This window comes from Nannospalax galili, unplaced genomic scaffold, assembly GCF_000622305.1.
Source record: "Nannospalax galili isolate Female #2095 unplaced genomic scaffold, S.galili_v1.0 scaffold334, whole genome shotgun sequence".
Lineage (NCBI taxonomy): Eukaryota > Metazoa > Chordata > Mammalia > Rodentia > Spalacidae > Nannospalax > Nannospalax galili.
Window position 1 is genome coordinate 3,716,906 of NW_008336888.1, and position 25,210 is coordinate 3,742,115.

Genomic DNA, 25,210 nt, shown 5'->3' on the forward strand with positions numbered 1-25,210 from the left:
CAAGAAAAAATTTTAAAATACTAAAGAAAGATATTGAAGTGAAACTTTAAAATACTAAAGAGAAAACTTTAAAATACTAAAGTGAAAACTTTAAAATACTAAAGAAAGATACTGAAGACACTAGAAAATAGAAAGAGAGCCCAGGCTCATGGATCAGCAGAATTAACATTGTGAAGATGGTATTAATACTAAAAGCAGTCTACAGATTCAATGCAACCCCAGTCAAAAATCCCAATTACGAACACTGACTGTTCTTGCAGAAGACCTGGGTTCAAATCCCAGCACCCACATGGCAGCTAACAACTGTCTGTAACTCCAGTTCCAGGGGATCCGACAGCCTCTTCTAACCTCTGAGGGCATTGCATGACACAGGTGCATTAACCTATATTCAGGCAATACAAGCATACACATAAAATAAAAATAAATAAGATTAAAAAAATTTTTTTAATCCCAATTACATTCTTCATGAACTAGAAATCCTAAAATTCATATGGAAACACCAAAGACCTGGATGGCTAAAGCAATCCTAAGCAGAAAGAGCAAAGCTGGAGCTGTAACAACAACTGATCTCAAAGTATACTACAGAGCCATCGTTACTAAAACAGCATTGTACTGGCACAAAAATAGACGTGTAGATCAATACAATAGAATAGAGGCCCCAGAAGAAAAAAAAATTAAAAAACCCTGCACAGACATAGCCAGTTAATTTTTAACCAAAGTATCAAAAATATACATTGGAGAAAAGTCACCTAACCAATGGTGCCAGGAAAACTAGAGATGTACATGTAGAGAAATGAACTTAGATCCCTATCTTTCATTCAGTATAAAAATTAACTCACTGATCAAAGATCTTAATATAAAACCCCAAACTTTGAAACTACTAGAGAAAAACATATAGAAAAATACCTCAAGACATATGTCTAGGCAAGGGCTTTTCTGAAAAGAACTCCAAAGAAGCAGGAGATAGTGCCGAGAACTGAAGTTGTGCTTGCCTAGTACGAGCAAACGAGGCCCCTTGGTTCAGTCACCAGCACTGAAAAAAACAGCACTGACAAATGGGATTGCATGAAATTAAAAGCTTCTGCACAGCAAAGAGAACAATCAGCAGAGTGAATACACAGTGTACAGAATGGAGGCGATCTTTGTTAACTATGGTTCTTACAGTAGATTAATATCTAGAGTCTATAAAGAACTCAAAAATTAAACACCAGAAAACAAATCATTAAGTGGACACATAAACTGAGCAGAGAGTTTTCAAATGAAGAAATCCAAATAGCCAATAAATATATGAAAAAAAATGTTCAGCATCCTTAGCCATCAAGGAAACACAAATTAAAACTGCATTGAGTAGTTTTAATTTACAACTCACCCCAGTCAGAATGGCTGTCATCAAGAAAACATGTGACAACAAATGTTGGCGAGGATACCAGGAGAAAAGAGACCTAGCAAACTGCTGGTGAGGCTACAACTGCAGCAACTCTGGAAATTAGTAAGGACAGTCCTCAAAGAATATAACTGTTCCATACTGCTTCTAGCCATATATACCCAAAGGAATCTAAGCATACTACAGAGATAGTTGTACATCTATATTTACTCACAATAGCCAAGACATATATGCACAAAGGGGTTTTGTTCAGCCTTAAAGAAGAACAAAATGTCATTTGCATGAAAATGAATAGAACTGGAGAATCATCATGTTAAGAAAAAAAAATTCAGGAAGACAAATATTGTATATTTTCTCTCATGTGTAGAATCTAGATGTGTGTGTCTAATACACATATATGTATATGACATGAAAACAGAAGGGAGATTGTGGGGAGGGGAGAAAGGGATTTGAGTCATCTAAGGGGGAACAAGAGAAGATAAAGGGGAGAAAACAAACATGTTTTCTTGCTTCTGAAGAATATAGACTTAAATAAACTAGATTTAAATATGGCCCATCTGTGTGTGAGCACAAGTGCACATGGAAAACATTACAGAACTGTTTGGTGGGGAGGAAGAGGACCAGCAAGAGGTGGGAAGGGGGAGCAGTGGAGGGTCATAGAGGAGTAAACACGAGAAAGTACAATACGTACATATGAAGAAGTCCTAATGCACTGTAACAAGCAATTTTAAAATGTAGTTTTAATAGAATACAGCCAGGCCCCTTTGTTTATATATGTTCTGGCTGCTTTTAAAAGCATTTCATAGATGCAACATAGATTATATGGGCCTCAAATCCTGCAATACTTACTATCTGGACCTGTAAGCAAGCTTTGAGAAAAAGTTTGCTGATCCCTGGGCTACACTAGCTAGATGAACCTCCATTTGCTTGCTGACTGTTACAGTTTAGACCTTAAGTGTTTCCCAGCTTGTGTGCTGAAGGCCTGGTCTTAGCTGATGGTACTTTTGGGAGGTAGTGGAAATTGAAAGGTAGGGCCTAGTTTGAGGAAGTAGATCCTTGGAGGCATAACCTAGGAGCCCCACCCTTCCTCTCTCTTTTTGCTTCCTAGCCACTAAGAGCTGAGATACTTTGCTTTATCATGAGATTCTCACCATGATGTTCTGCCTTGTCAAAGGTGATGGGGCCGAGTGAACATGAAAGGAAAACTCTGAAACTGTGCGCTAAAATGAACCTTTCCTCCTTTAAGTTGATTTATCTTGGGCATTTTGTCATAATGATGGAAAGCTAGCTATCACAGAAACTAAATTCACTTCTTATTGATAAATAAGGTGACTAGGAAAATAAAAGAAAACAAAACACACACACAAAAAAACAAGTATTTCAGTCAAAACAAGTGCAGTGTCCTACTCTAGTTGGGTTAGGTATGTGCTTCGTTTACCCTGGCCAGCAAGATAACACTTCAGCACAAAGGGTCTTCACACTGTCAGAGAACTCACCTGTTTGGTGTAAATAACGAACCACTGCCAGCAGCTATCCTCCCTGTACTGAAATTTCAGCTCTAAGTTCTGGCTGAGAGTTCGCTGGGGCCCATCCATATCCAACAGAGTTCCCTACAGAGGAAAACATAGCGCTGAGGTGGATTTTAATATATTGGACATAATATCAAGATAAGCAGGGCTTCCTATTCCCCAAAAGCTGTCAGTCTCCGGAGGAGCCATTAAAGCACAGGTTTGTGGAAGGAAACAGAACAGCTGTAGCCCAGGCCAGGAGGGCAAAGGAAAGCATCCTGGAAGGAGGGGCACTGGCAGGAGAAGCTGTTCTTAGTTGGCTGTTCTTAAAGAAGAAGGTGAAAGGTGATTCCTGTTAGGAGAAAAAGGAAGGGCTAATTTCCTGAGCCATGAGGGAGACTGGCATGTTGGAGACAGTGAGGAATGGAGTATGGCTGTGGCATGAGCCCCAAGCAGGGAGGTAGGTGTGAGAGGAGGTTTAGAGAGATGAGGTAGAGTCAGACTTTCAAAGCTGGGGTTTTTGCTATTCAGCATCTATCCCTCTTTCTCCTAGTAAGAGAATCTCAACTTCCCTTGGGAAAGCCATTTCTCTTTCACTGTAGGCAATCTATGTAGAACAGTCAGAGAATGCCAGGTGATGGTGGGGATGCCCAAGCATAGGCCAATGGGACAAACATTGTGCCCTCACTTGACTTCAGAATGGAGGTACCCAAGAGCAGATCCTCAGAGTTCCTGTTCCCCAGAAACCCTGGGCTTCTTTGGTTCCTGACACTTGAGCCTCTGTTTCCTCCTTTCCTTTGGGCTTGTAGATACTTTACATTCTTCCAGTGAGCCCTTTTGTTCCCTGGAGTTTATAAACGAAGCTAAGGATTTCAGACTTCATCCTGAGAGTAACGGACTTCCATTAAGAGATTTCCAAAAGCTAAATAATAATGCAGTTCAACTTAGATCCTAGAAATATTAGACTCACAGCACCGGTGTGGAGACCAAACTGGGCATACCTGTTTTCAGATGTTAAACAGCAGGTGTCAGAAAGAAAGCAGGCAAATGAATGAGCCCCAGGATCATCGCCCTCATTCCTAGAGAGAATTTCTAAAATGTAGCACAAGGGGAGGGAAACCAGTTGAGCCCAGAGGCCCTGTTGAGGGAAAGGGAAAGAAGAAAGCATAAAGAAGTTGAAGTTGGAATCTGTGGGCAGAATACCAGGAGAGCTCCTGTCAGATTCTTAGCTGAATGCGATCTGTGCATATGTGGTGTGAAAACCCTGAGACCAGTTCTAAGTCTCCAAGATGAAGCACTTGGAGAAAAAAGACTGAAATAAAGAAAACCATGAGATACCACTTCATACCTATTCGGTTGGCTATGATTCTTAAAATCACGCTATGAATAAGTGTTGGCGAGGTTGTGGAGAAAGGAGAAATCCTGTGGCAGAGACATAAAGTAGTACAGCCACTTCAGAAAATAGACTGGCAGTTCTTCCAAAAATTAAGCACAGAATGAACATTTGGCCCAGTCATTCCACTTCTATACCCACATCCAAAGAAACAACCACACAAAGTTGTATGTAGATGTTTACCACAGCACAATTAATGACAGGCAAAAGGTAGACACAATCCAAATGTCCACCAATGGAGCAATGGATCAGTGGATTAAATGTGGTTTATCTATACAGCAAAACACTTGCCTGCAAAAAAGAATAAAGTGTGGCTATGTACCTACTATGAAAAGGTGAACCTTGGAAACATTATGCAGGGTAAAAAGCTAGTCAAAAGGCTGCATTTCATCATCATATGTTCCATTAATAGGAAATGTACAGAATAGGGTGTTGTCTGCATGCCCACGAGTCAGGGCTTATTTACTGGGGAATGGGCAAATTACCAGTGGCTACTGAGGTAATGATTCCCCCTTCCCAAGCAGCCATTAACTGCCAATAGCGCCTCAGAGAGAACTCTGATAAAGACACAAAGCAGTTCAGCTCAGCTGAGGACGATAGCCTTTTCCACAAATGGTGTGGACTTCCAGAGGCGAAGAAGGGAGCCTTACGTCGGTTTCATGCTCTTCACAACATGGTCATTGTCATAATGTAAAACCTGCAACGACTAAACTTTTAGGGGGATACAATAGAAAAAAAAAAAAAAAGCTTAAGACCTAGAATTTGGCAAACTGTTCTTAGACTTGACATCAAAACCACAATCCATAAAAGAAAGAAATTGAAGCATTAGACTTCAACAAAGTTAAAAAATTTTGCCCTGTCAAAAACAGTTAGGAAGATAAAAAAAAAACAAAAAAAAAAAACAGGGGTGGGAGTGAAAGGAAGGGGGTGGAGAAGAAGAACAAGGAAAAAGAGGGAGAAGAAAATGGGGGGGGGGAGAAGCAGGCAGGCGGAGGACAGAGAAAAGAACAGGGGATGGAATTTTAAACCATGTGACCAATGAGGATCTAGCATCTAGATTACACACTGAGTTCTCAAAACACATCATTGGGACCCTGAGCCTTGGATTAAGGTATGTAGTTCAGTGGTCTAGTAGTTCATTGAAAAAAATAAAAGGAGGGGGAAGTCAAACAACAGCATTAGAAAATGGACAAAAGAAATGAAGAGATATTCCATAAAGAATACAAATGGCAAATAAGCACATAGAAAGGTGTTCAACCTTGTCAGCCGTGGTAGGAAGTAAAGTCATAATGAGATACTAACACCTATCAGAAAGACTGAAATACAAAATAGTGACAACACCGAATGCTGGCAATGATGCCAAGGAACTGGATCACTCCTGCCCTGCTGCTGGGAACACAAAAGGTTCAGTCTCTCTCAAAACAAGTTTGGTAGTTTCCTTCTCTTCATTGTGAATTTATTTTTCTGAATCGGGGTCTCATGTAGCCCCAGCTGGCCTGGACCTCACTAGGCTTCCAACTCAAGAGAACCACCTACTTCTGCTTCCTGAGTGTTGGGATTAAAGGCAGATGCCACCATGCCCAGCTAGAGTTTGGCAGTTTTTTAAAAGAACTAATCATGCAGGGCTGGAGAAATGTTAAAAGGACACAAGTTCAATTCCCAGCACCCACATCAGGACACTCACAACCACCTGTGTGACTCTAGCTCCAAGGGATCCAACACCCTCTTCTGGCCTCCGTGGGCACCTGCACTCATGTGCACATGCACACATACAGATACACACATACACATAGTTTAAAATAAAATAAATCTTTAAAAATGGAGAACTAATCATGTAATTATCATATGGTCAAGCCATTGCACTCTTGGGTGTGTACCCCAGAGAAATGAAGACCTGTATTTGACAAAAGCCAGTACATGTGCACTTAGAGTAGCCATGATAGTCATAAGAGCCATAGTAGCTCAAAATCTGAAACAAGACAGCCTTCAGTGCATGAATGAGCAAACTTTTGTATACCCATATCACACAGAAAGAAACACATTTTTAATATATACAGTGATAGGATGCATTTTCACAGAATCATGCTGTGAGAAACAAGTAAATCCCCCAATTACCATGTGCAGAATCTCTACCCAACAACAGAAGATAGTACATTACATATATGTGGAACGTTGACCAAGAGCCATCGAATTAGGGGCCACAAAGTTTCAGTGAGTTTAAAAGCAATGCAATCACACAATGTATTTTCTTTGATACTAAAGGGTTGAGTAGGAGAGAGGAAGGGTTAGGAGATGGCCCCATTCATCATGCAGGACATGTGGAGAACCAGCCATGAACAAGGAGGGAAAGAGAGGATCTTGAGGGAGAGCAAGGTGGTAGGTGCTTAGTTCTCCATCAGCAATTAACCATGTGGGAAGAGCAGAGAAAAAAGACGGGAATTCCCATCTTCTGAAAGGACACACCCAGGAGGAGCATGAGCAGGAAGGATGAACCTGCTTCAGGGAGAAGCTGAGTCTACCATGTCCCTGAAACACAGAGGAAGGTGACTGGAGGTAAGAGATGCTGGGCCTCAGGGAAATCTGAGTAACTACCTGATTTCAGAGAATACATAAAGATGCTAGAAATGGAGGCTCAGGAAATGTTCACACTTCAGAAAGCCTGGGGCAGGGGAAGTAGCACACAGGTATAGGGGAGGAAGGAGAGGGAGTCTTAAATAGGAAGAAATGGGGACCAGCAAGATGCCTATGGGGGGCAGTAAAGGTGCTTGCTATTCAAGCCTGATAACCTGAGTTCTATCCTCAGAACTCACATAAGGATAGAAGGAGAGAACCAACTCCACAAAGTTGTCCTCTGACCTCCACATGTGTGCTGGTGTCACATGTACCCTCCAAATATAACACACACAAATAATTAATAATAATAATAATATTCAAAATTTTTAAAGGAAGAAATGGGGGCTGGAGAGATTACTCAACAGTTAAGAGCACTGGCTGGTCTCACAGACAACCTGAGTTTGGTTCCCAGCACCCACATGGCAGCTAACAATCAGCTGTAACTCCAGTTCCAGGGGATCTGACACCTTCTTCTGGCCTCCATGGGCTTATACCATATGGGTGCACTTACATACATGCAGGCAAAGCACTCCTACATATAAAATAAAAATAAATTTTAATTAAAAAAAGAGGAAGAGGGGCTGGAGAGATGGCTCAGCAGTTAAGAGCACTGACTGCTCTTGCGGAGGACCCGGGTTCAAATCCCATACCCACATGACAGCTAACAATCAGCTGTAATTCCAGTTCCAGGGCCTCCAATGCTCTCTTCTGACCTATGTAGGCACTGCATGACACGGATGCACTTAATATACATGCAAGCAATACACCCATATAGAGAAAATGAAAAAATACTGAATAAAATATTTTATTTTTAAAGAGGAAGAAAGCTGAACATGGTGGTGCACGACTTTAGTCCTAGCACTCAGGAGGCAGAGGCAGACAGATCTCTGTGAGTTCAAGGCCAGCCTGGTCTACATAGCAAATTCCAGGTCAGCTGGGACCAGAGGGAGACCCTGCCTCAAAAAAAAAAAGAGGAAGAAATGGTTGGCAGTGTTAAATGGTAGAGAGGTGGTGAGTGTTACATTTAGTAGCACATGGCTGTAGCTTTCATAGATTTAAAAAATAGGACTCACACTTGTTCTATAATTTTTGTCCTCTACTAATGTCCTATATGTACAGGAGGATGGCAGTTTGTCCACTGAAGACTTGTCAGAATTCAGTTAAATAACAGACCTGGCAGTGCTCAACATAGTAGCCAGCACAGCAATTTTAAAGGTTGTGTGTGTGTGTGTGAGGGTTAGAAAGAGGAAACATAAACATGAGGCTGGGCCTCCTTCAGAAGGGCTCTACTGGGCAGTGTCACATTTCTTGGTGGCCCTAAACACGTGCAAGTGCTCAATAAGTGTTACTGTTGTAACCCTCTGTGCTATGACTCTGTCCATCCCCAAGCCACAGCAAAACCCATGGGAAGATGGGAAGGTGGATGTCTCTCTTGCTTGCCATGGGAAGTCTGCTCCCACTGTAGACAGATTTCACCATCAGGTGATGCTGAGCATGGCTGAGATGCCTCTCCACTCAGGGTACTGATTCACCTGCCCTCCAGGGCCAATATTGACACCCAATAGCAATGGAATTTTCAGGTCACAGGAAGGAGACTTTAAATCATGGGTGAAACAAGGGCCAGATACTCACATGGAAAGTGACCTGCCAGCACTTCACCCTGTTCATATGGAAAATGACATCCTGGGTCTGGCCGTCAGGTAGAGTTATGCAGCAGTTGATCTCGCTATTGCCAATAGAAAGCACTGCCCCACAGCCTGGTTCCGGGTGGTCACAGGTACAGGAATCCAGTTGCATGCACCCATAGTGCTGGACCTCCCGGGACAGCTCCAAAAACTGCTCCAAGGTGGAACAGGGATAGGAGGAGGCATGAGACCACTTGTCACAGATGTAAAGCGCATGATGGCAAGTTATAGCCGCATACCTTTGTCTCTATACTACACTCATTAACACAATGAGGCCCTGGGTGCAGACAATAGCCCTGGGAGAGCAGGGCTGGGAGAGCAGTGGTGGTCAGGTGGCAGTGAGTCCTGCACTAGAAGGAGCTGTTCCTGCCCCCTACCCCCCATAGTGACCCTGCTCCTGTTACAGTACTCAGAATGAACAGAGTAGAGGTGAGAAAATGAAAGAATAATGACTCTATCTTGGTACATTGCAATGGCAATGTAAACAGTGTCATCCTGGCCTGGAGGGATGGCGCAACAGTTCAGAGTACTTACTGCTCTTCCAGAGGACCAGAGTTCAGTTCCCAGCATCCACTTTGGGCAGTTCACAACCACTTGTAACTCCACCCTCTTCTGGCCTGCACAGGTACTGCACTCAAGTGCACACCCAAACACACACATATAATTAAAATAAAAAATAAAAATCTGTAAACAAACTTTTAAAATGCCATCCTTTGATAAAATGAAGCTGAGAGATTTGTGTAGAAGGGAAAACAAGCAGATCAATTTTTTTCTGGATGGTTTTAAGTATGGTGGCATAAATTGTCAGAGAAAGCTTTTGCGGAAATGGCAATGGAATGAAAGCAGGAGTAGGTCTGCTCTCTAAGAGCAGTAGTGAGCTGCTCCCAAATGCCAAGGGAATACTTTAATGTCACTTTAAAGTTTAGCTTTTCTCTCTACAGTAACCTAAGGACAGAGGACATTTGAATACATCTGAGGACCCAGCATCTTTCCCTGTTATCTATCTAGGACTTTTTATTACCACGTGATATTTTGTGTGTGTGAGAGAAAGTGTGTGTGTGTGTGTGTGTGTGTGTGTGTGAGAGAGAGAGAGAGAGAGAGAGAGAGACAGAGAGAGACAGAGACAGAGAGACAGAGAGAAGGCCAGAGATCAATGATATTTATTGGGTGTCTCCATCAGTCACTCTCCACCTTATTTTTGAGACTGAATCTGGAGCTAGCAGCTGGCCAGTGAGCCCTAGGAATCTTCCTTTATCTGCCTCCTTTATCTGTCTGGAATTATAGGTGCACATCACCATGCCCAGCTTTTTATGTGGATGCTGGAGATGGGTGACGACATGGCAAGCATTTTCCCCACAGAGCCATCTCCACCTCCCATTGACTGCATTTTGTTCAATATTTCTACTGTAGCTATGAACACTAGCAAATTCTAAAGAATTAAAAACTCAATACAATGAAGCAGAGGCCATTCTGTCATTAAAATATGTCTTAGCGCTCAGGTTGGAGGTAGGTGTGTGACTTTCTACCACCTTCATGGAAGCTTTGAAAGTGAATGTTAGAAATATATTCTAAAGGATAATAGAATACATGCTTAAAGATGGACATGCTGACAGCAGTGTACTGGGACCTTCACCCTGACCTGTATCAGGTGCTGGGAACAGAAAGAGTAGGTATAAATTAGATATAGTCATGGGCCTCGTGGTGCTTGCTGCCAAAATGATTTATGGCAGCAAAAGCTGTTAACAACTTGACTTCAATAAAAGGAAACTGGCTGTCTAAATGATAGCATAATCATAAAATAGGATACTCTGGAGTTATTGAAAATAATGTAGAGGATCTATATTAATTAACTTGGCCAAAGACTCAATATATTGTATTAGTTAGAATCATTATACAATAAACTTCTACTAATTATAGCACCAGAAAAATCAATGAATGTATTCTTACTTTTGGCATCTGACAGGTTTATGAATTGTAGAAATCGCTTTGTTCTAATGTGTGTCTTGAACTCCCTTCCAAGGGACATCTCTTAGTACCACACTAACTCACCTTTGTTTGATGCTCTTCCTTCTGGAATGCCTTTAATTCCTCCCTCTGTGCCTGTGTGGGCTTTGCCCATTCGATTTCAATATCCTGTACTGCCTTAAAACAAAAGAAACTGTACAATTATCCATCTTTGCAAAAATGAATTAATCTATAAAGGGCCAGAAACCAGACCCAAGTGAATCTATATAATGATTTAACACATTATACAGGTTACTTTTTGCTGTTGTTTCAGCTTTTTTCAGACAGTCTCACTATTCAGCACTCCTTACGTGGCCCAGTCTGGCCTCAAACTCATGATCCTCTTGCTTCAGCCTCCCAAGTGCCTGGATTACTGGTATGCACTACCACCCCTGGCTAAGGGTTACTTTTTAAATTAGTAAGAAAAAGATTATTCAATAGTTTGGGGTAAATTAACATACTTGGCAAAGAAAATAAAAGTAACTTCTCATACCATCCAGTCAAATAACTTCCAGAGAGAGTGAAGTATAAAACACCATTAAAACAGAAAAGAGAGGTCTGAGAGATGGCTCAGCCATTAACAGTTGGTACTGTTCTTGCAGAGGACCTAAGTTTGATTCCTAGCACGTAGTGAGCCTGTCACTCCAGCTCCAGGGCATCCAATGCCTCTGGCCTCCACAGACACCAGCATTTATGTACACACACACACACACACACACACACAATTGAAAATAAAATAAACCTGCTTTTTTGTTGTTGTTGTTCTTTTTGAGACAGGGTCTCCCTGTAGCCCTAGCTGGCCTGGATTTGCTATGGAGTTTAAAAATCTGCTTTTTAAAGTAGAAAAAAAGAAAGATGAATATGTTTATCTGATCTTGAGGCAAGGACTATATTTTTAATACATAATGGTAAAATGCAGAAATTGCCACACATAATTATATGGAAATACAAATTTCTCTACACAAAACAAACCAAAATCAAAACTAATAAGCAGGTAGTAAACTAGGCAAAGGGTTAGCATTTATAGACAACAATAGGAAAAATCTAAACAACACCAAAAATTGACAGAAGATATATATTGGTTATCAACCAAACAGAATTCCAAATGGCATATACATATATTTTTTTAGACTTACTAGTAATCAAAGAATTGTTTGCCTCTTAACAACAAGACTAAAACATAGACAATTAGAATGACCAGGGGTTAGGGAAACACTATTTTCCATATAGGAGTGATGGGTTTAATTGTACCACTTTCTAGGGGTAATTTGGCAATAAAAATCTAAAAGCATTTATAAGAGACATAAATACAGTAGACCACAGTGGCACACACCTTTAATCCCAGCACTGGCAGAGGCTGGTGGATCTCTGTGAGTTCCAGGCCAGTCTGGTCTACATAGAAAGTTCCAAGCTAGCCAGGACTACATGATGAGACCCTGCCTCAAAAACAAACAAACAAACAAAAACAAACAAACAAACTCATAAATACAGGCATGGGAAAAACATATGGACAAAGCTATTACTGCTACTGTTTATAATAATAAAATTTAAACTTACTAATACTAACAAACACATACATAGTCTGCCCTCTGAGTCTATGGGTGCCACATTCTTGAATTAAACCAACTATGGATGAAAAATATTCAGGAAAAAAGGTATGTGCAATGAACATATGCAGACATCCTTCTCATCATGGCTTCCTAAGCAATATATTGTAACAGCTGATTATATAACATTGGCATAGTATTAGATAGTGTTAGTAAACTAGAGGTTCAAGGTCTATAGGAGGACATGTGTAAGTTATTTGGAAATACTACCCCATTTTCCAAAAGGTGATTGAGCATCCCTGGATTGTGGTATCCAAGAGAGATGGACTCGTCCTCTGTGGGCCCTGATGGATGGTTGTACAGTGCTTTCTATGCACTAGACAAGGTTCTTAAGCTCACAGGTCCATCCTTACAGCTATCCTGTGAGGTTGTGCTGTTAGGAAGTATCTCAAAATAGGCAATTGAGTGTGTGTATAATCAAATATTAGGTTATGCTAATCTTAAAATTTATATATAATATTGGGGCTGGAGAGGTGGCTCAGCGGTTAAGAACACTGGCTGTTCTTGCAGAAGACTTGGGTTCGAATCCCAGCACCCACCTGACAGCTAACAACTGTCTGTAACTCCAGTTCCAGGGGATCCAACAGCCTCTTCTGTTCTCCATGGGCATTGCATGACACTGGTGCACTTACCTGCATGCAGCCAATACATGCATACACATAAAATAAAAGTAATAAACAAAAATTTTAAAAAAGAATATAAAGTTATAAACAAGTATAGTAACAGATTAACTTTTTTTTGCTTTAAAATAATATCTCATATATCTCAGGCTGACCTTAACTCATTTATGGAGCCAAAGACAACCTCGAACTTCTGATCCTCCTGCCTCCACCTACAGGTGTGTACCAACACACTAGTTTTTTTGCTTTTTGTTTATGTGTATGTGTGTTTGCCTGCATGCATATACATGCATCATGTGCATGTCTAGTGCCTTTGGAGGCCAAAGAGGGTGTCAGATCCCCTGTAACCGAAGGTTGTGAACTGCCATGAGAGTGCTGAGAACTGAGTCTGGATGTTCTGCAAGAGCAACAAGTGTTCTTAACCACTGAACCCTCACCATTTCATACCCATGTTATTTAATGCAATGCAGTGGATCAAACCCAGAACTTAGCCAGCAAGAAATCTACCAACTAAACTACATCCCTGACTCCAGATCCAAATTTTTATAAAGCACCAAAAATAAACATAAAACAAAATAAATTATATTTTGATTTATAAATATGAATCAAAGAAATGAACGCATATATAAATGAAACATATGAAATAAACACAACAAAAAGTTCATACTTTTAAGTTCACACTTTCAAATCATAGATGATTTGAGATCTAGGGTAATATTTATTTTTGGTTTTGAGTTCTCCAGTTTTTAAATTTGTGAAACAAAAACAAATTTTACATTAAAAAACTAAAATTGGTAGCTGGGTGTGGTGGTGCATGCCTGTGGTCCCTGCACTTAGGAGGCAGAGGCAGGTAGATCTCTGTGAGTTCAAGGTCAGCCTGATCTACATAGCGAGTTTCAGGCCAGCTGGGGTTACAGGGCTCTTAAAAAGACCAAAAAAAAAAAACCCCTAAAATTTGGTCAGGGAGATGGCTCAGTGGGTAAAGGTCTTTGCCTCCAAGCTTGAAGACTTGAGTTCAACCCCCAGAACCCACATGGTGGAAAGAGAAAACAGGCTGTTCTCTGAATCTCCATAAGTGTACATGCACACACAAGTAAATAGATAAATAAATTTAATTAAAAAATTAAAATTGAAGGTCAGGACAGATTGCTCAGTGATTAAGAGTACTTGCTGCTCTTGCAGAAGACTGGGGTTCGGTTCCCAGAACCCACACGGTGGTTAACAACCTCTGTAACTCCAGTTCCAGAGAATCTGATGCCCTCTTTTGGCTTCCACAGGCATCAGGTATACACACAGTGCACAGACATGCATGCAGGCAAAACACTCATATACATAAAATAAAAAATAAATAAAACCTAAAAAAAGTAATAAGACTGCCCTGCTGCATGCAGTTCCTGCTCCAGGCACTTTTCAGTCTGTGCTTCACCTCCCCTGCCACCCACTTCCCTCTCCCTTGAGCCAGCCTGATCCTGGTGAGGCATGCACCTCACCAGTTGTGTCCACTATGTCTGTGCAACTCTGATTTTTCATGATTGAAAAGCATTTGCCATTATTCAGTTTGACTATCAAGCCCTCAAGGGAAGACCTTGTAGCCCTTCACCTCAGCATGTTTTGCCCAGTGTCCCAGGTACAGTGAACACCCAACAACTGTCTGCCAATTATCAGAGCATATTTACACTTTAGTCCGAAGATATGCCTGTGTGCTACATCCCTGAGTGATGCTGGAAGGGTATGCTTCATCTCCAGTATGTCAGGAATACATTACTGATACTGCCATTAGATTAGGGGGGAAAGGATATGAGATTTGGAGAAGAGAAAAATATAGTATTTGTGGAGAATTTGTTTTATCTAGGTTTTCTCATTGTATTCGGTACTTTTCTTGTTGCTGTGATTAAATACCTGACAAGAAGCACCTTGAGGGGAGGAGGGTTTATTTTAGCTTTCAGTTTGAGGGATATAGCCCAGCACAATAAGGCAGGAGCAGCTTCATAGGAAGTAGGAAAAGAGGGACTGTTCTGGTTAGTTTTTGTCAATTTAATACAAACTAGAGTCATCTGGGAAGAAGGAACCTCAATTGAGAAATTCCTTCCATCAGAATTGCCTATGGTCATGTTTGTGAGGCATTTTCTTAATTGGTGATTGATATGCGAGGGCCCAGCCCACTGTAGGTGGTGCCATCCCTAGGCTGTGGCCTGGGCTGTGCAAGAAAGGTCACTAAGCAAGACAGAAGAAGCAAGCCAATAAGCAACATTCCTCCATGGTCTCTGCTTTAGTGCCTGCATCCAAATTCCTGCCTGAGTTCCCTCAAAGATGGACTGTGCCTTGAATGTGTAAGAGGAAATAAATCCTTTCCTTCCCAAGTTGCCTTTGGTCATGGTATTTTATAACAACAATGAAAAGTGACTAGAACAGGACCCAGGTTGATAACTACACGTTTATCACAGTTGTTATAGTGAAAACAGAGTTGGGGATAAAAGGAAGATAGGGTTAAGGCAGTGAGGTCAGGAATGCTGAGAAAGATAAACAAAAGGGGTTTCCAGATAGATATGAGACAACCAAGCAGATCAGATAAGAGAGAAAACAGGGGCTCTAAGAAGCAAGGTCAGGGTCAGCAGGCTGGCTTTCCAAAAAACGAATGCAAGGCACTGCTGCCCATTCACATATTCTTGTTTTCAATGTTGTTAAATGTGACAGACTAAATTGTTGGTAAGGATGGCTTCTAACTAGAAGATTCCATCTATTTCAGAAAGAAAACCATCCAAGGCCACCTCAGATGATTAAATATGAGATAACCAAGAAGAACAGGAGCTCCAAGGTAGCTGTGACTGGAGTAAACTCCATGGCAATGTGATATAGCACCTTCTTGACCACAGCTATGCCATGTTGAAGCTTAGGCTGACGCTAGCCTCTGAAATTATCAGGCAGTTGGCCCAGGGTATGGGAATATACATCAACAGTACCCCAGTTGTCTGGGGACCAGGTCAGCACGTCCCAGAGTGCACCTGCTAACTGTTATGGCTTCTGTAGGTCATGCTTAGCTTGCTCCTGCAAAATAGCAATTGTTGCTTAACAGGATAGAAATTGTTAAGGGAGCTCTTCATCTGTAAGCTTGGGAACTTAAACTTTTCACCCTTGGTTATGGTTTTTCTGTTTAAAAGCTCACCCTAGAGACAGCTCGGGGCTGCACTTGGGTTCTGACACCTTTGTGTAGTCACTGACCAGCTAGTAAAAGACTTTCATTCGGCAAAACTTTGAGTGCTTGTCTCTGGTGAAGTACCTCACAACAGTGAAACTACAAACTGGCCACATAAATGTGAGAAGAAAGAGGGCAGAGCTTGATTAGCAGCCGGCAAGACATCTGCAAGGTTGACCAATGGTTGCAGCACCAGCCAGAGCTAACAGCTAGCAGACAGTTAAAGTTGGCAACAAATAAAGTAGAAGTCATAGATAGTCAGAGGGGGGCTTTAACCACCTCTAATGGGTGGGCATTACATGAAAAGAGTGATCCTCTCCCTAGTTGGGCCAGAGGAACATGGACAAAGTGTGACACACTCTAATTGATTCAACCTGCCATATGCTCAGGGAACAAATGAATCTTAATAGAGATTCAGTCTCTGTCCAGTTTTTGCCATAAGTCCTAGAAAAGCCCCTAAACAACAAGCACAACCATTTTCCCCTCTCTTGGGAACCCTTCCCACTCTTGGGAATTTCTCTTACTTTTCCTTAGTGTTTCTTAACAAAGCTCGCTTTTGCTTTGCTTTCTCCCACATGTGCCCCGTCTTTAATCTTCATCTGTGTGAGACAACGCATTCAGAGTCACTATCTCAGGTTGACTTTTGGTGGTCAGTGAAGTTCTGGAATTCTAAGTCCCTGGGTCTTGCCTATCTTGGCTGAGAAAGGTCCCATCATTCTAGGAAAGGGAGTCCATCATTCTCAAAGAAACATACAACAACAGGAATAGGAGGCAACTGGTCACATTGTTTCCTCAACCAGGAAACAGAGTGGATAGAAAATGAGATGAATTATATAATCTCAAGGCCTGTCCCCAGTGACCCACTTCCTTCAGCAAGGTCCCATCTCTGAAAGGTCCCATAACCTTCCAAACAGCACCAGTGGCTGGGGAACAAGAGTTCAAACACATAAGCCCACGGGGGACATTCACATTCAAATTACAAAATTAACTGACTTTTCCCCAGCTATTTGTGGGATGGAAACTATTATCATCATATTATATAGAGAAAATTAAGGTTCAGAGAGTTTATGGTGTTGAAGATGGTTCAGCAAGTTGGTGGCAAAAGTTAGACAAAACCTAGACCCTACCACTACACCGAGTTTCCTTCTCTCACTCAAACTGATGAATCCTTGCCAGGTAGGCAGCTACTTATCCCCACCTTTCTCTTTTTACCAATGTTTCCTTTTTTAATATTTTATTTATTCTTTTTATTTTATGTGTATGAATGTTATGCCTGCATGTAAGTAACTGTACCCATGTCGCACAATGCCCACGGAGGACAGAAGAGACTATTGGATCCCCTGGAACTGGAGTTAACAGACAGTTGTTAGCTGCCATGTGGGTGCTGGGATTCAAACCCAGGTCTTCTGCAAGAACAGTGTTCTTAACCGCTGAGCCATCTCTCCAGCCCCCCCCTTTTTTTTCTAGATATGATCCCACTTTGCAGCCCTAAATAACCTAGAACTTGCTACACAGACCAGGTTGGACTAGAACCTAACATCATTTCTTCTGCTTCTGCCTCCTAAATACTGAGATGAACAAGTGTGCACCACAACACCTGGTACCAACTTTCTCAAAAGTGAAACTGCATCCCACACCAGTCTGGGATCCGCACAAACATGAAGAACTAATCTTTCTATTTTTTTATTTCATTTGGCGTTAGAGCCCTGTACAGACTGTTAGAACAGGGCAGTGAGGTCAAAGACCCGAACAAGTGAGTAAAGAAACAGTAACCATGGCAGTAAGTACTGATGGAGACTCAACATCATCACCAGGGGACCAAGGATCCTCAAACACTTGAGATTTAAATATGTAACATGGTTGATTCTGTCTAGCTCTGAAAAGAATTAAGCCAGTTTATGGGTTTACAAATCATCAACTCAAATGCATTACATGCAACACCTGCCTCCAAAATGAGCTAGACTTTGAGGGAATGAAACACAAATTCTTCTGCTTAGCTTTATGGTGCACTTGGCAATGGAGGCTCGGGTAAAATCTAACATTCTTTCTAGGTTCATCAAATTAACTTAAATGGTAGCATTTCACTTGCAGATTCAGAGTTGAATCTCAATTTCTCTTGCCACTACTATTTTGGTTTTGGTTTTCTTTATAAAATTGTGATGAAATATATGCACATAACTCCGATCACTTTAACCATTTTTAAATGTAAAATTCAGTGGATTATATACATTCAATCTTATAAAATCATCGCTACTGTCTATATTAAGCTTCTCATGGTTCCCAACAAAAGTTCTGTACTGAAGAAGGGCATGACAACTCAGGTCTATAATCCCAGCACCTGGGAGGCTAAGGCGGAGGATCAAAAGTTCAAGGTCAGCCTAGGCTACAAAGCTACAAAGAAAAAAGCAAAACAAAAAACCCTCAGCACCCATTAAATGAGAACTTTTGTTTCTTCTTTTCCCCAATCCCTGGTAACTTGCCTGGTTTGTCTCTATGAATCTGCCTATTCTATTTAGAGACAGAAATCTCAACCACTAGGAAATTTTTTACAATTCCAACCCAATTGGCCAATGTAGCCCTTCCTACCTGCATATACAGCAAGTCTCTAGCAGCTCTGCAATCCATCATCACGGAGTCAAGGGCAGGGTCCAGGTACCTGCACAATTACATGACCCCATAGGACATGGTGAGGGACACATCTGGGACATCTGGGGGTAAATGCGCTTGAAAGTAGTGGCCTCCACCCTAGGAACAGGGTCTCCCTTCTCTCACAAAGTCACATGCTATACTTGCCCAGCCTTTTTCCATTTCTTCCTTTCTTACTTCTCTGTCCTATTTTCTCTGTTGTGAGCTCTTACCTGGTAGGCTCTGAAAGTTAAGGTGATACACACACACACACACACACACACAAACACACACACACACACACACACACACACACGGCTTTAGGGGAGTTGACACTCAGCCTCTGTCTTGGTCATCAAGTTCTGAATTCCTTTCCTCACCCCATATACCTAGCCTGGCCACCTGCCCCACATATAACCACATCCACACTCACCACCCTATACTTTGCCACCCTCATCCATCCCTGGAGTTGTTCAGGGAGCTTCCTCCCCAGGCTTCTAGGCCACTCTCCCACTCCATGTTTCTACTGCAGTGGCCTTTCCTAAACAGCACTTCCACTCTCAACTTGCGGGAGTTGGATTGCTTAGCCTCTATGTCTGAGAAACTGTGGGATAACTCCCCTCTCATTTCCCTTCCATCTGGTCTACCTCCACTCCAGCAACCATGCATTCTCTCTCCTCCTGCATGGAAGGCCACTTCCTTAGCACCTTCCTTCCCTGACTCACCCCTTTCTCAGCAAGCCTGCTTTGCATCATCCCCTGGTCCCTGTCCCCCAGGCTATGCTAGCAACCCCTCTCCTCTGTGCTTTCTCAGCACCCTAAGCTTATCCCAATCACTGCATGATCAACTTGTCTTGACACTAGACATGGTCTAGTCCTTAAGCCTAGACATGCCTCTCTGGGCCTCAGCAGAGCAACTTGCAAGTAGTAGGTGCTCCATGTCTGTCAGACCAGAATCACCAGAAAGAATTGAATGTAGCACAGCAGCACATGGAAAATGCACAGAAATGGAAGGTGGAGAGATGGCTAATCTACAGCCCACCAGGAGGCAAGCAGTTACTATGCTCAGAAACATAGCATGACTTAGACTGTGGGTTGGTTGAGACCTATAAAAAGATGAAAATGGGACTTTGAAAGTCAAGTTCCTTCTGAGGATGGAGGGAAGCAACTAAAGCATTCCAACTGACTTTCCATCTAGCTATGTGTCCACACACTTTAGAGGCCTCCATGTGGCTGGGAATCATCACAGTTGGACAGCCCCGAGTCCCATTCCAGACTGGGGCTCTGAGGGGCCACGGCCAACCTTCTGGTCTAGAGGGAACCATGTCGTCACTGGAAGAGATGAACTCAGAGAAGTGAGAGGAAAAAAAGTCCTTAAAACTCCTTCTAGGCCTTGCTGAAACATCTTACCCACTAGAACCATGCAGCTCTTGGAGCTGGCCACCATATTTTCACTCTAAGATCTCTGGAAAGAGAACAAAGCACCCAGGTTGTTATATCATATTGTTCCCTTCCAGATATCAACCCTCAGCTTCAACAACAGCAGTGGGCCTTCTTTCCTTTCCATCAGGAAAGGCAATCTGCTAGATGGAGGTGCTGGCTTGTTACCTTGCACGTGCCATCTAGTATGCACCTATTCAACAAAGACAAGACAATACCTAATGTCTAATTCAAGCTTCCAGATGAGGAACAGAATTCTCACCTCTCCTTTGATCTCCTGTTCTCAGGAAAAGCACATGAGTTTGAGAAGTGTAAGCCTAGCGATTTCCTGTGGTTGTTGGTACAATCATTATCATCAATCAATATGACAATATGACTAAAATTTATTGAGTAGATCAGATTACTTTCATTCTCATAATAATCCTAGCAAGTAGGCACTATTATTTTTCCCATTTTACAAATAAATAAACCAAGGCTTAGAGAGCTTGAGTGACTTGGCTATGACCTTGGCAAGCTAGGGCTTAGACTCACATATGCTCATCCCAGGAGCAACCATGCTTAGCCATCCAGTATTGGAAGCATTATTGCCTACACCTTAAATGGAAGTGGGGTCCTTGCCCCTTCTCAGAGCCACAAGATTTTGATGATTTCTCAAAAAGCTTCTGAATAACTAGGAATCTCTTCAAAAAAAAAGCCACAAGCTAGAGCCCTAACAAAACATTACCACGTCAAGCAAACCACTAATCCTAGATTTCAGAATGTCTTTTCTGTAAAGCTCTCGTGCTCAGATTACAAAATAACTGAGCTGGAGAGAATCAACCCAAGTAACAATTCAACACAGTTATGGTCATAAATGCTAGGTGATAAATATTGTAGGGTTGGGCTTGGCATGTATGCTAATTCTTGTTTTGATGCTTCTCTTTGGTTATTCTCCCTGGGACTCCTAGTCCCAGGAAAATAGCAATACTTATTGCAGAGAGACACTCCTGTCCTCTTAATCTAGGAACATGGGTGGTATCCTTTAGGAGTATAAACTGAATGTCTAAGAGTTCAAATTCACTGCTCATTGGCTGAGTTCCCCCTTTTGCCTCCAGGGACTACCACAGTTCAATAGATGAGTCATCAACAAAGTGTAATTATCAACAAATCTTTCAATTACCACAGCCAATAATTTCATCCCAGAACAAAGCATTGGCTAGCATCTTCTTGCCAGTATCTGTTCTAATCCTCCAGTTTTGCCTTCTCCTTTGTCTCTCAATAGAGATAAACAGTGGGGGACCAACATCTTTATTACAATCCCCCCCCCCATGCAGGACTTGCTTGTGGTCAGAGAGTGTCATCCTCAACACCCTCTACATTAAGACAAATATTCTGGTTCATGCCACCCCTATCTTTTTCATTGCTCCCCTCAGAGCCCTCCCCATGTTCTTGGTCTCTCTCTCTCTGGCTGTTAGGCTGTGGGCAGGATGTGGTAAAACTGTTAAGTTCTGACCTGCAATGGCTTCTGACACTGCAAGTACTCACCACTTTCTGAGTCCAACCTTACAGTTTTCCACTTCAGAATTCTGAAGACTAACGTAAGGTAGTTCAAAGTCCACCAACTTCTTCACGACTAGAGAAGGGGAAAGGCAGTGCTGAGATCAGGCTACACTCTACTCTAAGTTACTTTATATTATGTAACATGGTGGGTTTTCAGGCTGTGTCTAGCCTTGAGAGACTTCGTTTTACAAGCAGCTTTTGATTCCATTTTGAGAGTGGAGAATGACTCTGCTCTTAGGTGGCCAAATAACAACACTGTCCATGTAGCACAGACTGATAAATGACTTTTTCTTGGTAGTAAAAATATGAATTTATTGAGGTGAGGTAAATTGAAAGTGTAGAGGTAGCTGGGCATATTAAAAATCTTATCAGAAAAAAATAGGCCCAAGAACCTCTCTGATACACCAGACCAAGGAAAGGGCGTAACTCCCTTAACTGGGTCTCATAAAGTGATGGACACTTAGTACTGTGATGCCAATGGCCCGACACCAACCTGTCATCTCAGTGTGTGCTTCAAGGACCTACAGGGAAAGAACTCCGACTATGCCTGGGGCTTCAGGTAGACTCAGTTCCCCACTGCTACTGCAGCCTAATCCACTGCCATCTGACCATCTACCTGTTCCCGCACACTCATGTGGATCTAGATCTTCCTGCTCCAAGCTTGGTTCTGTCCTGTCTTCTTTGTAGAAGTCACTCTCAACCCTGACTCTCCTATGGCCTGACCGCTACAACAACAGCTTCTGTCCTGAAGTTGTTTGGGGTTTGTTATCTTGTCAATACAGACTCTATTGAATTTCTCTCGGTCCATTTCTGAAGTCTCTCGAACTCAGCTATAGCCTCTTTAACTTATAGTCATTATGTAAACCACATATATGCATATATACAGAGAGAATTTTTTTTTTTGGCGTCTTTTTGAAACAGGGTCTCCCTGTAGCCCCAGCTGGCCTGGAACTCACTATGTAGTCCAGACTGGCCTTGAATTCACAGAGACCCACCTGCCTCTGCCTCCCAAGTGCTGGGAATGAAGGCATGCACCACCACGCCTGGCCCACAGAGAGAAATTTACTGTGTGCTATTTGCTGTGTGATATGAGTTAATATTAGTAATTAAGATTGGTTGGAATAAAAGAACTGGTGTTTACCTTGGCCAGATTTCCAGAGTAGGCAGTATAATCTGGCAAATTTCTGCCATTATGAATTTATTATTATTCAATAAATTCTGACATCCAAAGACACTAACATACTTGTCTTATGTTTCTGGCATAGTGGCCTCATGACAGTCAGTCTTACTGATTGAAACAGCACTCAGTTTATATACAGAAGATTTCAAATGAGAAAGTAAGGCAATATAATTGAGTGAGGGGACAAAAATATTCTCTCGCATGTATATGTATATGTATTTTTTTTTTTTTTTGGTCTTTTTGAGACAGGGTCTCCCTGTAGCTCTAGCTGCCTGGAACTCGCTCTGTAGACCATGCTGGCCTCAAACTCACAGAGATCCTCCTGTCTCTGCCTCCCAAGTGCTGGGATTAAAGGCATGCACCACCACGCCCGGCTATATATGTATTTTTAATGTCTAAAATTCATTCAAAAATCAATAATATTTTATTTCCATCAAATCCCAGCCCCTTGAGTAGGATATTTTACCCTATGGTACAGCTTATCCAAGCCCTTTGATTTCCAACTCAAAACCACTTTCCCACTGCTTAAAGTAAATGATACCCTTTCACAGTTAAGAAAGGCTTGCATTGTCTAGAATGCAGGGGAGAGGAAGAAAAAGCCCTGGTGTGGGACTCTCATCTATTTTTTTAAACTATTTAATTATTTATTTATTTTTATTTTATGTGTATTAGTGTTTTGCCTGCATGTATGTAAATGCACCCGTGTTGTGCAGTGCCCCCGGAGGTCAGAAGAGGGCTTTGGATCCCCTGGAATTGAAGTTATAGACAGTTGATAGCTGCCATATGGGTGCTGGGATTCAAACCCAGGTCTTCTAAAAGAACAGTCAGTGCTCTTAACTGCTAAGCCATCTCTCCAGCCCCTGAGCTGTCATCATCTACTCTTCCATTAGGATTTCTTTAAAGAATCTAAGAATGCATAAATCATTTGTATTTTATAACAAATATTCCTTTATAAGGAGGCAGTGCATGGTGGTGGGATCTCTTGATATCAGGAGTCTAACACTATCTACTAGGAGGTCATGGTGTAGCCAGCAGCCAGGCCAGGGGTAAAAGTGATGGGATAACCAAGATTGAGACCACAGTAGACGCAAGAGAAAGTGCAGGTATTGAACCAACCTGAGATTTTTTGACCATATCACATATGATAGTTAATCTCTCTCTCTCTCTCTCTCTCTCTCTCTCTGTGTGTGTGTGTGTGTGTGTGTGTGTGTGTGTGTGTGTGTGATGGCTAATCTTGTCAGTTTAACTACACTGAGGAAAGCCTAGGAGAATAAAGAATATCTCTGGGCATGTTTTTGATGTCATTTTCAGACATGGTTACATCATAAAGGCTATGGCATAATACATGGCTTAATCCCTTGATGGGTTCATAATATGATGGCATTACTGGCAGGAAGTGGGGCCTAGTTGGAAAAAGTAAACTTCCAAGGATGTATCTTTGCTGACTTTTCCTTGTCCAGGCTTCCTCTTCTATTCTTTGCACTCTGCTTCCTGTCTGTCATGATGTGAACTGCTCTGTTCTGCTTCCTGTCTGCCATGATGTGAACTCCTCTGTTCTGCTTCCTGTCTGCCATGATGTGAACTGTCTATTCTGCTTCCTGTCTGCCATGATGTGAATCATTCTGTTCTGCTTCCTGTCTGCCATGATGTGAACTGCTCTGTTCTGCTTCCTGTCTACCATGATGTGAATCATTCTGTTCTGCTTCCTGTCTGCCATGATGTGAATCATTCTGTTCTGCTTCCTGTCTGCCATGATGTGAACTGTCTGTTCTGCTTCCTGTCTGCCATGATGTGAATCATTCTGTTCTGCTTCCTGTCTGCCATGATGTGAACTGCTCTGTTCTGCTTCCTGTCTTCCATGATGTGAACTGCTCTGTTCTGCTTCCTGTCTGCCATGATGTGAACTGCTCTGTTCTACTTCATGTCTGTCATGATGTGAACTGCTCTGTTCTGCTTGCTGGCTGCTATAAGTTGAACAGTCAGTTCTACTCCTCTCTGTCATGAGAAACTATGAGAAAAATAATTCTTCCTTATGTTGTTTCCATCAGGCATGGTCTCACAATAACATGAAGTTAAACTGACATAGTGCCTCTGGGGCTGCTTGCCCAACTCAGTCTGAACAAGGACAAAACCGTCCATTCCCTAACCCTTTGATCCAGGGCTGAGAACAGTAGCAGGCACCACACCCGAGGAGTGGCTGGTCCTTCAGTGGTACCTCCCACACCTCTGGGCCAAGCCCTTGTTCATACCACTCCATTTCCTGGCTTCCCCTTTTCTTTCTTACCAGAGAGTTTTCCTTCCTTGAAACACCGAATAAGAAAGAGGCCAAAGTAGCCCAAGAGCTCTGGATGCAGTCCAAGTTTGTGTGATACCACCTTTAACCAGAAATAAGCAAAAGGGGAAATGTTAGGATGATAACC

General features: G+C 42.1%; 1 protein-coding gene across 5 annotated transcripts in view; it reads right to left on the reverse strand.

Moving 5' to 3' along the window:
* The window catches only part of Snx31 (sorting nexin 31), a 123,309-nt gene that overhangs the window by 53,969 nt on the left and 44,130 nt on the right, over positions 1-25,210 (reverse strand). For all 5 annotated transcript variants that reach the window (XM_008831559.2, XM_029562786.1, XM_029562785.1 and 2 more), the window contains 6 exons: positions 25,075-25,165; positions 21,596-21,683; positions 18,594-18,663; positions 10,633-10,725; positions 8,531-8,734; positions 2,881-2,994 (listed from right to left, as the gene is read on the reverse strand). In XM_008831559.2, the coding sequence (XP_008829781.1) occupies positions 2,881-2,994; positions 8,531-8,734; positions 10,633-10,725; positions 18,594-18,663; positions 21,596-21,683; positions 25,075-25,165 (660 nt within the window). The remainder of the gene's footprint in view (positions 1-2,880; positions 2,995-8,530; positions 8,735-10,632; positions 10,726-18,593; positions 18,664-21,595; positions 21,684-25,074; positions 25,166-25,210) is intronic.